Source organism: Geotrypetes seraphini, chromosome 5 (assembly GCF_902459505.1).
Source record: "Geotrypetes seraphini chromosome 5, aGeoSer1.1, whole genome shotgun sequence".
Lineage (NCBI taxonomy): Eukaryota > Metazoa > Chordata > Amphibia > Gymnophiona > Dermophiidae > Geotrypetes > Geotrypetes seraphini.
In genome coordinates, this window is record NC_047088.1 from 14,036,862 (window position 1) to 14,054,786 (window position 17,925).

The following is a 17,925-nucleotide window of genomic DNA, read 5'->3' on the forward strand; positions in this document are numbered from 1 at the left end:
ATTCTTCACTGAACAGATTAGACTAGAGTAACCCTCAGACAGGGTGGATAAAGGTTGCTTTGGGGCTCAGGTGGTAGAACAACCGTGGACCCCTTCTCCATTTTAGACAGATACTCAATTAATTTGTATGTGTGTCTTGGGTGTGCACACAAATTAGGGCATTTACTAGCATATATATCTCGCAGGGGTGCGTATATCTGGGTGAGACTCACACATGTGTATCGTATACAGTAGTTTAAGTTACACGCATATCTCAGCTATGGGCCTCCAGGTTTGAGAAGCGAGACGGTGAGCTCGGAGCTCTGGCTAGAATTGTAAACTGCTTTGATGACTTGCCGAGCGACGGTATAATACGAGGGATCTTCGAAAAGCTTCCGCACTTTAATATTTTTAAAACACTATTTATTAAATGTCTCAAAAGCAAATTGCCTCACGACCTGCAAAGGTGAGCTGGTTTGCCTGACTGACTAGTCACGTGGTGTTCTACGACATGCCCTCTTACCGCTTCCCGTGAAAATAAGAAAGTGCGGAAGCTGTTTGAAGAACTCTCGTTCTTGGAACTTCTATTTCCTTCCCAAAGTTCTGGAGTAGCACTTAACCTTTTCCTATCATGTGTCCGGATGACGGGACATTCCAAAAATGTCGTTGCCATCATATGTCCCATACTAATAAAGAGCCAGGAACACAAAATATTTGAATTTACAGACTTCCGACTTATTTACATGATGTTTACAATAGCCGTAAATGAAAACGGTGAATAATACAAAACTTTGCTAAAATAATTACGATTGGAACCAGCGTAACGAAAAATGTATTACGATAGGAAACGGTTAATGGGTGCTCCTGGTATGTCCAGCATCTAGGCCCAAGCACTTACACCAGCATTCTGGCTGGCATAACCACATATGTGTGTACATACCTGGTTACGCTGGTGTTCTATAAAGGGAAATGGATTGGGGCTTGTATACTGCCTTTTGGTAGTTATACAGCCATATGTCCAGGTCCTTATTTTGCACCTGGGCCAATGGAGGATTAAATGACTTGCCCAGTCACAAGGGGCAGCGCTGGGATTTGATCCCACAAACCTGTGGGTGCCAAAGCATCAGCTCTACTCCCCACCTCCAGGAAAACAGACTCCTCCTTTTTCTCTTTATAGAATCAGCCAAGTACCCATGGAAGCAGGAAGCAAGCTCAGAGGACAAATGACATGTGTGCACCTCTACATGTACCTAACATGTGCTTGTAATGTTTGTCTCAGACACCCAGAACCGCTTCGCCCTTTGCAAGACATCTGTCGGGAGGGCAGGATTGGCATCAGCGAAGACAAACACTTTTCGGAGCAGGTATGTGTCCTGTTGGATAGCGTTAATGAGAGCATGAGTTTAGGAATGAGCACTCATTGAATTTCACGTTTTGTAAGTCTCGGTCCTTCAGAAAAACACATGCAGCCACCCCGAGGACGGGTGTTCTGGCAGCACTTTTCCTGAAAACCGGATATGGAAACTTCCAAAATGGCTAACATCGTTATGATTGCTTGTTAACGTTTGGGTAGACAGAGGCACAGAGAGTCGCACAGTTGTGGGGTTGTCATGCCATTTCTCTTCTGTGGCACTCGGTGCCCTCATGCTCCACCTTTATATTTGTAACAATCTTTGTCTGGTGTGCTCGCTACTAAGGCTGTACGAGAACTCTATCTCAACCAGGAAACTGCATGGCCGCTGTGAAGTTGCTTATCCCCCTCTCCTGTTGACTTCACAGCATGCTGGCTGACTTTACATTTCGCGTTGCATGACTGGCGCGGTATTGTGTGAGCTGTACCATGCTGCACTCTGTGGTAGCCCTGTGTGGAAATAAGAACGGAATGTGCTCACGTCCCTCCCAGGCCCCCCCGAGTGGCGATGACGACACCGACAGTGACAGCGATGAGGACGATGTGAAAGTCACCATTGGCAACATCAAAACTGGAGCGCCTTATCTGTATGTATTCTGAAGCCGGGTGCAGGGATGGGAAATTGGGTCCCCGTGTCATTCTCTAATTCTCAACTCAGTTCTCAAGGACTGCCCGGCCAATCTGATATCAGAATATCCGAAATGAATATGCTTGAAGTAGATTTGTATGCCCTGCCCCCATGGTAAGACAAAAATGGAACCCTAAATCGAGGAGGTACACAAGCAAAATAATAAATAAAGAACCTCCCTCACCCCAAGAAGTCTACAAAGATTAGGGGAAAGAGATGAAGTCCAACTCCAAACTAAGTTGAAAATAAGGAGAAATCTATAATTTAAGAGTATTAAACGGACAAGCCCTCAGTCACACAGCAACCTCTGGAATCTCCAGGGAAAAGCTGTCGCGGGTTTACACCCAGAAAGGTGTTAACTGCGAAACATCCCCGGGCTTGCTCCGGATAATATTTCTGGTGCCTAAAAAGTGCAATGTGTGAAAAACTCAAATAGAAAAAACACACACTATCAAAATAAAGAAGGAATTCATCTCTTACCCCTAAGATGGGGGCCACGCTGGAAAGTTAGTGTCCAAATCCAACCAAACTCAAAAATACACAGCCTGAAAGAACTTAGCTTCTCCGTATGTAGTGGAGGTGGTGATCCACAAGCAGTAAGCAAAGTAATTGTCCAGCTTAAAAGGTCAGTGCTAACATCTGCCCTGATGCAAGCAAGCTCTTACTGAGAGGGGGAGAGGGGAAGGGGGTTACTCAATCGACCACATTGCTCCACTGGCTGCCACCTCTAATTTCCCTATGGTTGTACTGAGCATCTGGGGAGGGGAAGTTGGCATGGTTTAGTGGATTTCCACGTGACTGCTTTTGGAACAAAAAGTGCCAGCTTCTTATAAAACCCCTACAGACATAGACTGGGTATGTACTAGCTCTAAGTCTTATAAGATTGCTACCGCCATACTGGGACAGACCGAAGGTCCATCAAGCCCAGTATCCTGTTTCCAACAGGGGCCAAAACCTGGCAGAAACCCAAAGAGTAGCAACATTCCAGAGCTGGGATTGTGACATCATAATGCCTCATTCCACCAATGCCTAAGAGCCAACCTCCTTCTGATATCACGGGGGTAATACTAGTAAAAACTAGGGAAAGTCAGAAATTGCTTTAGTCAAAAATGTGAACTGACTTTGCTGTTACAATAGTAACCTATCTATGGTGTGATCAAGATTTTTCCAGGTTACTCAGAGGCATGAAACTCTACAAGGAAGGGATATACCCTCCCAAGAATGGACTTTCCAATCATTGTAACTGTTTCAATAAAGATCACACTTCAAGCTAGGATACAGATAAATAAAGAATGTATCACAATTTTTCAATGCTTCAATGTGTCATGGCTTTCTTTTCTTCATGAATAGTATTAGGTTAACAGTTTGAGAATAACTTTGTGAAGAGAGAGCAATTTCCAGCAGTGAAGCAATTATACATCACCAATTCTAATATTATTCAGAGTTTTAAAGGACTTTTATCAAATTTATGATTGGGTCTCCTGAGGAAGAAAGCGAAACGGGGCCACGTTGGGACCTCGAACCCTTCATAAAGTTAAGTTATTATTTTATAACTTACCCAGTTTCAGTGATGTTAACTTAATACTATTCATGAAGAAAAGAAAGCCCTGACACATTGAAGCATTGAAAAATTGTGATACATTCTTTATTTATCTGTATCCTAGCTTGAAGTGTGATCTTTATTGAAACAGTTACAATGATTGGAAAGTGAACTCTGTTCCATTCTTGGGAGGGTATATCCCTTCCTTGTAGAGTTTCATGCCTCTGAGTAACCTGGAAAAATCTTGATCACACCATAGATAGGTTACTATTGTAACAGCAAAGTCAGTTCACATTTTTGACTAAGAGCCAACCTCAGCAGTGATGTCACAATGGCTCGATTGTCCTATATTTGGTTCACATAAGAGTTGCCATTCTGGGATAGGCTAAAGGTCCATCAAGCCCAGAATCCTGTTTTCAACAGTGGCCAACCCAGGTCACAAGTACCTGGCAAAATCCTAAGGCGTAAAACCGATTTTATGCTGCTTATCCTAGGAATAAGCAGTAGATTTCCCTAAGCCATCTCAATAATGGCCTATGGACTTCCCTTTTAGGAAGATATCAAAACCGTTTTTGTTTTTGTTTTTAAAGTGAGAGGTACCGGCCCCAGCACATCTGAACGTAAGAGTTCGAAATGGCTGGATGAAGAACTCGCTCAGTTTCTTCCAACCTCTGGTTCACCTTTTCACCTGATTAAAGAGTGATTTCTAGGTGTTCAAATCTTTTAAAGCACTGATGGAGAGCATGTTTTTCTCTTTGCAGGGGAGCCCCGATGAATCTGAACTTAAAAGCAGGTAGAGGCTACGGAGCATCGGTTTCAGGTCTCCTTTTTCACTTTGATATTATTGATTAAGGTGATTTTAATTGGCTTCTTTTAATAGTGAACCCTGGTCGTCTTCATAATCAAAGTTGTAAGTCGAAATATAGTAAATTAAAATAAAATACATTTGCATGACATAAGTGTGCATCCCCCTCCCCTTCAATAATAATAATAATAATAACAGTTTATATACCGCAGGACCGTGAAGTTCTATGCGGTTTACAATGATTAAAAGGTATTACAGATTGAGTGGCATAAACAAAGTTCAGAGTTAGTGAATAACAGTTCTAAAGATCATTTGTTGAGGACTAAGATTGTATGGGTCAGTTACCTAAGCACTTCAGGAACAGATGTGTTTTTAGGCATTTCCTGAATTCCCTATAAGTAGTAGGCACGAGCAGTTGTTCCAGGTCTTTACCCCATAACGCTGCTTGATATGAGAAAAGATGTTGGTGATGACTTTTACATTTACAACCTCTAACTGGTGTAACTGGTGGAGAAACAAAGTTCGGATGTGAGGTTCTCCTGAATCTGTTGGTTGTGAAGGAGAAAAGGTCTGTTATATATTTAGGGGCTAAGCCGTAAAGTACCTTGAAGCAAAAGCAACCAAACTTGAATTTCACACATGCCTCCGTCGGCAGCCAGTGCAGAAGTCGGCAGGAAGGTGTCACGTGATCAGACTTCTTCAGTCCGCAAAGTAACCTAACCGCTGCATTTTGTACCAGTTGCAATCGCCTACTGTGTGCTCAGATTTGCAGACTTTCCAGCAGGGACTCGCCCCCCCTCTGCCTCCCCTTTCTCTGCTGCGGTTGCCTTGGGGTTGATTTCTGGGGGTTGCCCCTGTGTCTGGCATAGCCACTGGTGGCATTCTTGCTTTCAGAGAGTTTTGGGGGTTGCCGTGGCATCCATTATGGGTTTGTAGAAATGCAGATACCCAGAATTTGTTGGTGTAGAGAGTAGAGAATGACATGGGGGAAAAAAATCTGTCCCCATCACTGGACCACCGTCCACTTCACCGCCCCATCCCCGCCGTCCCCTTCACCGCAGCATCTGTCCTTCCCTCTCGCCACCTCACTGCCCTTCAGCATGCCTCGGGCGGTCCGTGCATCTACCTCCCCCTTACCTTCTTGGTGCGTTTTACGGTTTCAAAGTACTTGCTGAAAGCCACCGGAGCCTGCCTGCATGTGTGGGTGAAAGCTTCTCCTCTGACTGAACCGGAAGTTGCATCAGAGAAGAAGCTTCTGCCCAAACATGCAAGCGATGCACGTAGGCTCCGGCGGCTTTCAACAAGTACTCTGAAACCTTAAAATGTGCCGCAAAGGTAAGGGAGAAGGAGGGAGGGAGATAGATTCGTAGGAAGGTAGGACCGCGCACATTCCCTCCCTTAACTTCGGGGACAAGGCCATTCACCGCTCCACAGGTCCCCGCACCTGCGGTGAGCACCTTTCCCCCCTCCACCATTTTGGCGGGTTATCTGCGGCTACTCGTGGCTAGCCGCTGGTAAGATCCACCGTGTCATTCTCTAGCAAAGAATGCAGGAACAGCAGCAGTGAGTGTACTGTATAAACCAGTGTACCGCAAACTGTGTGCCTCCTGAGATTTCTGGCATGCCGCGGCACACTGGGGAGGAGGAGAGACGCCAGCTGACTGCCTACAGGATGTGCTTCTCGCGGCGAGAAACACGTTCAGTAGGCAATCAGCCGACGCCAGTGCCTCTCCTTCTCTCCGGCCCTCTTCCCTGCTGGCACCTCGCACTGGTGTCTCAGGGCCTTCGTGCATGCGCGGACATGATGACGTCCACGCACTTTGGGATGCCTCGAGCCGTGGCCACTGTGTTTAGTGTGCCGCAGCTCGAGAAAGTTTGCGGGACGCTGGTATAAACCTTCAATGGCGTTATGTGAAGACTGACAAAGACAGCATAGGTTAGTGGTTGAAGGAATTAAAAGCGTTAAAAAGAAAACCAAAAATCCTCCTGAAACTCCTGCTGACTCCCTGTATGATGTAGTGCTGGAACAATGTTATTTCTTTGGCCCTCTCTTATTTTGCAAGTTGTCATACAGAGAAGTTGCCAGATGTTTCGCTGCTGAGGTGGCAGCATATTTCTAAAATATTAGGAGTAAAGCACAATGACAGGTTTATTTATTTGATAACCCACCATTTCACTATACAAGGAAGTATAAGTGGTGTGCAATATATAAAAAGAAAAGAACATAAGACTAGCCTTACTGGGTCAGACCAATGGTCCGTCAAGTCCAGGAGCCCGTTCTCACGGTGGCCAATCCAGGTCCCTATTACCTGGCCAAAACCCAAGGAGTAGCAACATTCCATTCAGAATCTCAAAGAATAGCAAGATTCCGGAATCTCAGAGAGCAATAAGATTCTAGAACCCCAAGGAATAGCAACATTCTATGCTAACGATCCAGGGCAAGCAGTGGCTTCCCCCATGTCTTTCTCAACAGACTATGGACTTTTCCTCCAGGAAATTGTCCAAACCTTTCTTAAAACCAGCTACGCTATCTGCTCTTACCACAACCTCTGGCAATGTGTTCCAGAGCTTAATTTCTCTGAGTGAAAATGTATTTCCTCCTATGTAATTTCATCAAATGTCCCCTAGTTTTTGTCATTTTTGACGGAGCGAAAAATCGATCCACTTGTACCCGTTCTGCTCCACTCAGGATTTTGTAGACTTCGATATATAAAAAGAAAAGAACATAAGATTAGCCTTACTGGGTCAGCCAGATTACATTTAAATGACTTTTTCTTACCTTTAAAGTAAAACCAGTACATTCGCCCGTGTTCATTGATGGATTGTTAGTTCCGAACGCAACTTGTAGAGCACTCCGATCATCACAGCAAAATCTTCTTGCCATTTCCTCTATTCACCAGTTAGTCCATGATAAACTCGCAAAACAGTCTTCTCGGTCGTAGCTCCCACGCTGTGGAACTCGCTCCCATGGAATATGAGACAAGAAGCTAATACGGCCAAATTCAAAGCTAGCCTTAAAACCTTTGGGGTATAGACCTGGATCCTAATTTCAGTTTAACCAAACTCCCTTTTCTTTTTCCCTCCCCCATCAATTTGTTTATTTTATGATATGATATAATCCGGCTGTCTTCCTTTTGTATCCTAAGCAGTCTCCTTCACTGTTTGTATCCAAAAAAGTCTCCTACATTCTTTTAATTGTTCATATCAACCCTCCCTGTTTCAAGTTTCTTTTAGTTACGCTTTATGTAAACCGCTTAGGATGTATTTTAAGCGGTATATCCTGGTAATAAGCAATAGATTTTCTCAAGTCTATCTTACACACTCCTCCCCTTTTACAAAACCACGCAAAAGGTTCTTAGCGCCAGCTGGCACTCTGAATGCTCTGCATTTCTTTGACGGTCTTAGAGCTTCCATGAGCGTCGGAGCAGCACAGAACACTCAGCACTAAAATCCTCTTGTGCGGTATTGTAATGGACTTTTCTTTTAGGAAATTATCTAAACCTTTTTTTTAAACTCTGCTAAACTAACTACTTTTACACCGTTCTCTGGCAGCATACTCTGGGGTGTGTAACATCTAGTCCAGGGAATTTGCTACTCTTTATTTTCTTGATTTTACTTATTTCATGCACCCTGCCCATCTCTCTGCCGTGACATATCAAAGTAAATTTCTTTTTATTTTGGTTAAGATTGACTTTTAAGGTGAAAAGCTAAGCTAAAAACCATTGTCCCGAGAATAATTGATTTCTGGTTACGTGCTCAAAAGATCAATAAAGAGTTGATCAGGAATGGGATACTTATCTAGATATTTCAAGAACCTTTTGTTTTATCATGCCAGTTTTTAAAAAGGGTTCTAGGGTGATCTGGAAAATTATAGTCTGGTGAGTGTAGTGTCAGGATATTTATCAACATATTTCAAAAACCTTGTTTTAGCAAATGATAAAACTGTTTGTCTGGTTTCCCCCCCCCCCCCCCCCCCGGTTGATTTTCCTTTTTAAAGTCAAACTACATTCGAAAGGAATCGATTTGAATGCTGTCGGAAACATAAATGGCCTGCCAGTGATTGAGGTGGACTTGGATTCATTTGAAGAGAAACCGTGGAGGATGCCAGGTGACCTTTCCTTGAAGATGGTTAGGGGGGAGGTGGCTGACGGGGTAAAATGGTGGAGAAGTGGTTGTGGATATGTATGAGATGTGGTGTGGGTATAGGCGGGTCGTTTGTGAGGTGAGTGTGATGGCACAGCAGTGAGTTCCTGAGACATTGGTTCGCCAAATGGAGTCACAGTGGATGGGGGAGGGGGGAATCTCAGAAAATGGATGCCTCCTCCCTCTGAGACCTCTACTGTGACCCAAATTCATCTCACGGTGCTGGGTGTCTGCTTTATCTATGGGGAAGCAAATTGGGTGTATTATTCAGAAAGGTTATGGCCAACTTCGTACGCTGTATAGGCTAAAACCATATTTGAATAAGAATGACTTTCGAACTGTGGCCCGATCTTTGCTCTTGACAAAGTTGGACTATTGTAATTCCTTGTTTTTGGGCCTGTCTAAAACGAAATTGAAGGTTCTGCAGGTACTTGTGAATTCTGTAGCTATGGGGTAGCCATATAACCCCCACACTGAAAAGTTTGCACTGGCTGCCAATTGAGCAAAGGATTCAATTCAAAGTGTTATCCTTGGTACATCAGATAGTGTATCAAACTGTGCCATTCTGGTTTCCATCTCTATGGAAGATTTATAAACCTCCCCCAGGGCATTACGGTCTGAGGGGAAGATGAAATTGGTAGCCCCGACAGCTAATAATGTAAGATATGTGATAATCCAACTCCAAATGTTTTCCATTGCTGGATTATCATAGTGGAACAAGCTTACTGGGCCATTAAGAAGGTGTTGAAAGTCACACGGACGTGTGATCTGTCTTTCCTAAAGTGGTTTGTTCACTTTGTACCGTCTTTTTAAATATGTTATTGAAAAATCTGTACATTTGTTTTCATATGTGTTGTTAATATTCTGAAGAATGATTTTGGGGTGTTTTTTTTTGGGGGGGGGGGTTGCTTTATTTATGTTTATTTGGAAACCGCTGTAATTCCATGTGGTATATTAAGTTTATAAGAACATAAGAAGTTGCCTCTGCTGGGTCAGACCAGAGGTCCATCTCGCCCAGCAGTCCGCTCCCGCGGCGGCCCATCAGGTCCATGACCTGTAAGGTGATCCTTGTCTAAAACCCTTTATCCTTCTATCTATACCCTTTCATAATCCTATCCCTACCTCTATCTGTATCCTTCAGGAATTTATCCAATCCTTCTTTGAAACCCCGTAGTGTACTCTGTCCTATCACAACCTCTGGAAGCGCATTCCAGGTGCCCACCACCCTCTAGGTGAAAAAGAATTTCCTAGCATTGGTTCTGAACCTGTCCCCTTTCAATTTCTCCGAGTGCCCCCTTGTTCTTGCGGTTCCCAATAGGCTGAAGAATCTGCCCCTCTCCATCTTCTCTATGCCCTTCATGATCTTGAAAGTCTCTATCATGTCTCCTCTGAGTCTCCGCTTCTCCAGGGAGAAGAGCCCCAGCCTTTCTAACCTGTCTGCGTATGAGAGGTTTTCCATACCTTTTATCATTCTTGTTGCTCTTCTCTGAACCTTCTCAAGTATCGCCATGTCCTTCTTAAGGTACGGTGACCAATATTGGACATAGTACTCCAGATGCGGGCGCACCATCGCACGATAAAGCAGCATGATGACTTCCTTCGTTCTGGTTGTGATACCCTTCTTAATAATACCCAACATTCGGTTTGCTTTCTTCGAGGCCGCTGCGCATTGCGCCGTTGACTTCATTGTTGTATCCACCAGCACACCCAAGTCTTTTTCAAGGTTGCTTTCCCCTAGTACTAATCCCCCCATTTTGTAGCTGAACATCGGGTTCTTTTTCCCTATATGCATGACCTTGAATTTCCCTACATTGAAGTTCATCTGCCATTTATTCGCCCACTCCTCCAGTTTGTTCAGGTCCCTTTGTAAGTCTTCACATTCCTCTGCGGTTTTAACCCTGCTACAGAGTTTAGTGTCATCCGCAAATTTTATAACTTCACACTTCGTCCCTGTTTCTAGGTCATTTATAAATACATTGAAGAGCAGCGGTCCCAGCACCGACCCCTGCGGAACTCTGCTCGTGACCCTCCTCCAGTCCGAGTAGTGACCCTTCACTCCTACCCTTTGCTTTCTGCCTGCCAACCAGTGTTTAAGCCATCTGTATACGTCCCCCTTCCACCCCGTGGTTCCTCAGCTTCCTAAGTAGCCGCTCATTCGGTAGAGCAGAGTCATCGTGGGGCCCTAGGATTCAGTGAATGTTTGCAGGCCCTGATCCCTTCTGGGCAGAGTTCTGAGCTTCGTATCTTCCTGCTTTGGATAAATTGGGAGAGGTAAAAGTTAAATCAGGCAAAGGTGTAGGAACCTCTGTCCTTAATTGTCGTTGTGCACCTGTAATGGTTACTGCAGATGGGCAGACTAGACGGACCATTTGGCTATCTGCCATCATGTTTCTATGTCAGTTAAGACACGCTGGTGGATTGCAAATGATGTGTAGACGGACAGCAACAGACGACCCCCCCCCCCCACCTCACTCCTCAGAAACCCCTCTTATCAATCAGAGACTCCCAGGTCAGCCATCTGCCCATTCTCTGCCTTTGCTAATTTATGAAACTTTAATAAAATGGGCAGTTTTGATTTGGGGTTCTGCGAAGCTCATGTCTCCTTGGATAATTAAAAGGGGCGTGGCAATGGTGGTCTTGGGTTTCGTTTGGAGCCACTGAGTGTTTTCTAAAGAGCAGACTGCCCAAAGTCAGAGCAATTGTGTAATCTGAAGGCATCGCTAATCCTACTTTTTTATATGTAGGTTTGATCATTTCCATTTCTAATTCATGGCATTCGCTTTTTCACACCGGGAAAACGGTGTGGTTTTTATGACGAGATATATTCTGTTGTGTTAACTTTTTCTCTTTCCTAGGTGCTGACTTATCGGATTATTTCAATTACGGTTTTAACGAGGACACGTGGAAAGTTTACTGTGAGAAGCAGAAGCGAATTCAGCTGGGACTGGATGCCTCGCCACCTGACAGCGTGGAGAATACGATAACGGTATGGACCGTCATATGTGTAGTCAGCCTGTCCTTGTGTTGTGGAAAAATGTTGAATTCTTTGACTGAGTGGCAAGAGAATTAGATCAAGGATATAATTTACTTAGATTTCAGCAAAGCCTTTGACACGGCTCCTCATAGGAGGCTATTGAACAAATTTGCCTTTTGACCAACACAACGAACAAACTACACATTGCACTAGAAACAGTGTCAAAATGGATGAGAGACCACAAATTAAAACTGAACCAAGACAAAACCAAATTCTTACTTCGAGAAAGGAACAAAACCCCAACCATAACAAACCTGGAAATAAACTCCGTCACATATCCCTCACAGCCCAACCTAAAACTGCTGGGAATAACGATAGACAAAGGCTGCACCAGGCAACTTCAAATCAGCAAAATGGTTCAGAAGGCATTCGCAACCATGCACAACTTAAGACAAGTCCGAAAACACTTCAACAATGAACAATTCAAACTCATAGGGCAAATGTTAATCCTAGGACTCCTGGACTACTGTAACATACTTTACCTGTCATGCCCCGCCAACATGCTAAAACAATTACAAACAGCCCTAAAAAATACGACCACATGACCTCAGCTTTCCAAGACTCACACTGGCTCCCAGTATAAGCACGCATACAACGCAAATTCTACTGCACGCTACTCAAAGCCCTAAATGGAAATGGACCAAGCTATCTGAACAACCACCTAATCTGGAAAAACACATCCAGACCAAGGAGAACACAAGCACACTTTACCCACCCCCCAATCAAAGGCATGCAAAGCAAAAAAATATATGACGGTCTACTAGCCACCAGAGCAGCAACATTAGAACCCCCACCTCTCAAATCTGCTGACCATGACGCCCATAAGAACATAAGAAGTTGCCTCCGCTGAGGCAGACCAGAGGTCCATCTCACCCAGCGGTCTGCTCCCGCGGCGGCCCTTCAGGCTTATTGCCTGAGCAGTGATCCCTGACTATTTCTATAACCTACCTCTACTCCTATCCCTATAACTTACCTCTACTCCTATCCCTATAACCTACCTCTACTCCTATCTGTACCCCTCAATCCCTTTGTCCTCTAGGAACCTATCCAAACCTTCTTTGAAGCCTTGTAACGTGCTCCTGCCTATCACAGCCTCCGGAAGTGCGTTCCATGTATCCACCACCCTCTGGGTGAAAAAGAACTTCCTGGCATTTGTCCTAAACCTGTCCCCTTTCAATTTCTCCGAGTGCCCCCTTGTACTTGTGGTTCCCCAACTACAAAACATTCAGGAAAGAACTGAAAACCCATACTATTCAAGAAATTTGTCAAATGATCCAACCAAACCCGTATCAACCCTTCCCAGATCCCGACACGTACTATAGCTCTCAACCTTGTAATCTCCCTGGGAATGCCCAGGCTAATTTCTTGTTGTAAACCACCTAGAACTGAAAGGTATTGGCGGGATGGAAGACATCAATGTAATGTAAGTTTTCTAGAGTCCTGCTCTGGTCCAATAAGTTTCTGTGTCATTCAAATGTAATAAGTATTCTTTCCAAATGTGTCTTCATGTACCTTTGAAAAAGACACCAGAGAACGTGTGCCTTGGACTTTTTCTTTACAGGTTCAGCAGGGAGGAGCAGGAAATACAGAGAATGAGCCAGAAAACAACCTCATCGCGCCAGAATTTAAATTGGATTTGTCGCCGTCGCTTCTTGGAGAGTGGACGAAGGCAGGCCCTCCTCCCAACAGGTACAGCCAAGAACATGACCTGAGTTTTCTGGGCATCTAAGGGTTTCTTATTCCAAGACGCAAACCATAGCGTCTAAATATTTCCTTTCCAACAGCCTGCAAAATAAACACGAACCGCTTTTAAGAGCGATCCCCATTCCTGGTGTTTTATCCTCCCCCCTCTTCCCTTTAATTAATTTGTTTTTAATGATGCAATTATTAACTTTCCCCACCAGCTCATGTTCGTATTTCTAATTTGTCTATTTTTTTTTTTTTTTAATTTATTTATAAAATTTACACATTTATTGTCAAGCATATCATCTTGTACAGAAAGTGAGATCAAGAAAACATAATAATATTATTTACTCTCAAACCTGAAAGCAATTCAAAATAATAAAGAAAGTATACATCCTAACTTAATCACACACTAGTCCTCAAATTAAGATCCAAGATTAACGATAAGAGTAGAAATTAAATTAAAGTAAAACGTTTTAATCTAATTTGTCTATTTAATGTTCACATTTCCCCCCCTCCCCTACAAAAATTTATTTTAACCTTTCATTTTTAGCATTGGAAACCGGCCAGTGCACGTCGATGGTCGGTATATTAAAATTAATTAAACTTGAAACTTTTACTAAGCTGCGATAGCGTTTTTAGTGCGTGCAGAATTGGCGCGCGTGCTAAACCTGCACTACGTGGCTTAGTAAAAGGAGCCCTAAGTGTTAATAACCATATTGGGACAGACCAATGGTCCATCTAGCCCTGTATTCTGCTTTAAACAGTGGCCAGTCCAAGTCACAAATGCTGATTATCCGAACACTGATTATCCGGATGTTTGACTATCCGGATTGCTTCGAGGGTCTCAGTTTATATTTGAGTTCCCCTCGAAGTGCCATTCCTATCACCCTCCCTCCCACTGGTGTTCCTTCTCTGCTTCTTTCTGCCACCTCACGAGGCTGCAGCCATTTTTGTCGCTGGCAAGAGCACGGGTAGGAGCGAGTGGGAATCACTCTAGATTGCCAGGGAAGCAAGGTAGGCCTGGGGTCTTCCTCTGAGTCTGAGAGAGACCCAAGTTAGGATAACTACTGCCTGAAAAATAAAATTACTTGTTGTTAGTTTTCAGGGACCAATCACGTCGAAGAATGATGCATGTCTGGGCGGTTGTATCCTTACACACAAAGACGCTCATAACATCGACAGACTCTTGTGCACATGTCATCTATTCTAGTGTGTACTTGTGAAGAGAATGTTTGAAAATAAAGTCAAACTCTGGAATCTCTTTGGGGCACACGGTTTGAGAGACACTGTGGTAGACCATTTGGAAGTGCTTACCTTTTTCGGGCTGGTGGTATGGCTGCTTGGTTTGGAAGGATGCCACGTCACTAACCAGCGTGGGAAGATCTAGAAGGTAACGCTAGGATAAATTGTAACCCGTCTGACTGTATGTTATATAGGTTAAAATCATCCACTTAAAGGCCAATTATAAATATCAATTTGGGAGTGAAGCAATATTTATTTATTTAATTTTTTTTTCTATACCGTTCTCCCAGGGGAGCTCAGAATGGTTTACATGAATTTATTCAGGTACTCAAGCAGTTTTCCCTGTCTGTCCCAGTGGGCTCACAACTGGGGAAGTGGGGGGATTAAGTGACTTGCCGAGGGTCACAAGGAGCAGCGTGGGTTTGAACCTACAACCTCAGGGTGCTGAGGCTGTAGCATTAACCACTGCGCCACCTCTCCCACTATCAATAACTCAGTCCATAAGAATAACCATATCGGGTCAGACCAGTGGTCCATCTAGCCCTGTATTCTGCTTTCAACACTGGCCAATACAGGTGGTTTAAGATTTGGACTGTGTTATATACGTCATGCATGTTAATCTGTAAGCCATTCTGAGCTCTTTGGGGAGAACGAGATAGAAAATGAATTAAATATATTTTTTTTTTTTCTAGAAAAAAAGCACTGCTTTTCGAGAGAAGAAAGGCAAAACCAGGTGCTCTGGCATTTAGACCACTTTGCTCCTTAGAGCTCTGTCCCCAGCTTCTGCATTCTGAGCAGCATTTAAAAGGAGTGCCTGTCCGTCTCTTTGCTTCACTTGAGACCTCAAATCACTTTCTAATCTTCCAGATGTTAATAATCCAGCTCTTCTGGGAGCCTGGTGTTAGCAGCACTGTTTTCTTGATCAAGGCACCAGCTTCAGACCAGACTCCCCACCATAGCGACTCAATTTAGCCCTGTAATTATTCACTCTGTCCACTGTATGCCCTTGGGAGGGGGTTTCCGTAGTGGTCTGGAGCCCACTGCTTTATAGCAGATCCCGACTTCGTGCCACTGCCTCTGCCCCTCATCCCCAACCTCTGCTCCTTTCTCATGTGACGCGTCAGAATAGCTACGAGTGAATATATCGGCTGCCATGTCAGGGGGTACCAGGCTGTGACTCGTCAGTGGGAGAACGTGTGACGAAGTACAGAGAACGGTCCGAGATGGTTTTTCTACACATCAGTCTCTTTGAGATTATATTGTAGTAGATGCCGACATGGGATAAGGAGACAGAGTAGGTCGTGTGGTTATTTGCCCCCCCCCCCCTCACACTGCTCTTGCTCTCACCAAGACTATAGGGGGTCTTTTACTAAGGCACGTGCTAACTGATTTAGCGCATGCTAAATGCCAAGGCGCCCATAGAATAAATCAGTTATCACATGCTAAATCGGTTTGCATGCCTTAGAAAAAGGACCCCTATGTTTCTACTGTCAACCTTCAGGCTTGGCCATTTACATTGCTCTAGCTCTGGTCACCATCCTCCCATGCCCTTACCACAGCCCCCATATTTCTCACTTGTTGACCAAGGCTGACTGTATTTGATTGGTCCCTATCCTCAGGGGAATATAGCCAAGTCAGCTTGCTGGCCATGCTGGGAGATCTGCCTTCCCCCTAGGAGTCCAGTGTCCTACCAGCATCTTTCCCTAGGCGCTCAACGTCAACTCTCTCACCTCCCACTGGAGACATAAAGATTTCCCAAGTGTCTGGGTCAATCAGGCAAGGGTTAATAAGCTTCTGACTAGGGGCCAGATTCTGATTGAGGATGCCTGGCTGGGATCTGCAAAGAACTCCAAATTGAGTAATGAGCTTAATTGACGATGCCATGAAAAGCTCATTTCAAATTTAAAAATAAACCAAACAGTTCATTAAGAGTGGAACTTGGAGAGGCACCTAACTAAGCCTACCTAAAAAGTGGGCGTGATTAGGGGGCGAAGAGCAGGTGTGGTAGGACTTATTATTTATATATTTAAAACTTTTTTTAATGCCGTTTACAATTCAGGGGTATCAAAGTCCCTCCTCGAGGACCGCAATCCAGTCAGGTTTTCAGGATTTCCCCAATGAATATGCATGAGATCTATTTGCATGCACTGCTTTCATTGTATGCTAATAGATCTCATGCATATTCATTGGGGAAATCCTGAAAACCCGACTGGATTGCGGCCCTCATGGAGGGACTTTGACACCTCTGGTTTACCTCAATAAAAACATACGTAGAATAATAGACAAGCTAAAATCTTAAAATCTGCATAATTAAACTTAGGCACCAGTAAATTAGGACAGGAAAACCCTGGCCTAATATACCAGCGTCTGACATCACGACGCCTACATTCAGTTAGGTGCCAATAAGTGCGTTTCTGTGAACGTGGAGAGATGCTGACTGAAGCAGCTTGTGCGAAACAAGGCTAGGCCAAGTCTCTTCCAGACCCCGTCTGCAAGAGAACGTCCTCTCCATGTTTGCAGACGTTGCCTCATCCGGCATTGAGTGCCATTGCTGAAACGATTTGTCTGCTTTACGTCAGGAAGCTGGGTGGAGCGATCGATGTCATTGGCGGACTTGCAGGCACCATCCGGCGCGTGGAAGGAAGGCGGAGGGATAAGCATGCGTCCGAAGAGAATCCCATTCAGGTAAAGAGTCGGGTACTTGGGTCATAAATCCATCCCTGCAATCCCAGTTGCTTCCAGCAGCACAATGCCAGAGTAGGAGGAGATTTTCCTTCAAAATCTGTGTCTACCCAGTGGCGTAGTGGGGATGAGCGGCGCCCGGGGTGGTGCCACCCGTCTCCCAACCCGCCACACCCTTGCTGCGTACTCATGCACACCTTTTTATCTTTACCAAGGGCAGCCGCAAACTTGCTGCTGACGTCAGCTTCGGCGCTCTCTCTGACAAGGGGTCCCGGAAGTGACGTTAGAGAGAGCAGCGAAGCCGACGCGAGCGGCAAGTTCGTGATTGCTCAAGTTTAAAAGTTATGGAAGGGGCGTGGCAGGGGGGAGCAGTTGGAAGTGGGGGGGTGGAGAGCAGGAGGGGTGTCAATGCCCTGAGAAAGACAATGCCTGGGGCGAGCCGCCCCCTCTCCTCCCTCTATCCACCTCTGGGAAAAGATGACTAAAGTCATCAGAAATAAAAAGTGAGGCTTTAATGAATTCTGGTAAAGCAAAACAATTTGTAATGCAACAGTCCAAACCCCATCCTTTTGTGTGAAAAAAAAATAAAACGTATTTGAACGTCTGTAGGATTGCTTATGGGCCCACAAGATGAAAAATCAGCAGTTTTCAACGTTTTGGATCCTCAACTTTAGTCACCTTTTCCCAGAGCCTGTCGCTTTAAATGTTCAACGGTGAGAACTGCTCACACTGGCCTTGGCTCCTTTCTGACGTCACATCCTGGTCCAGTGACCAG

At 44.6% G+C, this 17,925-nt stretch overlaps 2 protein-coding genes across 6 annotated transcripts in view; both read left to right on the top strand.

Moving 5' to 3' along the window:
• The window catches only part of CHIC1 (cysteine rich hydrophobic domain 1), a 78,643-nt gene extending 76,823 nt beyond the window's left edge, over positions 1-1,820 (top strand). The window contains exons 8-9 of the mRNA XM_033945613.1: positions 1,259-1,343; positions 1,759-1,820. The gene's annotated coding sequence lies outside the window, so the exon portion shown is untranslated. The remainder of the gene's footprint in view (positions 1-1,258; positions 1,344-1,758) is intronic.
• Positions 1,821-4,336: 2,516 nt separating this feature from the next.
• LOC117360941 (pre-mRNA 3'-end-processing factor FIP1-like) overlaps positions 4,337-17,925 on the top strand; it is a 38,448-nt gene continuing 24,859 nt past the window's right edge. The window contains exons 1-5 of one of the 5 annotated variants that reach the window (XM_033945610.1): positions 4,337-4,411; positions 8,361-8,471; positions 11,362-11,492; positions 13,102-13,229; positions 17,048-17,153. In XM_033945610.1, coding sequence (XP_033801501.1) covers positions 8,465-8,471; positions 11,362-11,492; positions 13,102-13,229; positions 17,048-17,153 — 372 coding nt within the window. In that variant the 5' untranslated portion in view covers positions 4,337-4,411; positions 8,361-8,464. Of the gene's footprint in view, positions 4,412-5,561; positions 5,699-5,769; positions 5,878-6,149; positions 6,300-8,360; positions 8,472-11,361; positions 11,493-13,101; positions 13,230-17,047; positions 17,154-17,925 lie in introns of those variants that run through there. The other 4 variants (XM_033945608.1, XM_033945612.1, XM_033945611.1 and 1 more) reach the window with 4 other exon arrangements.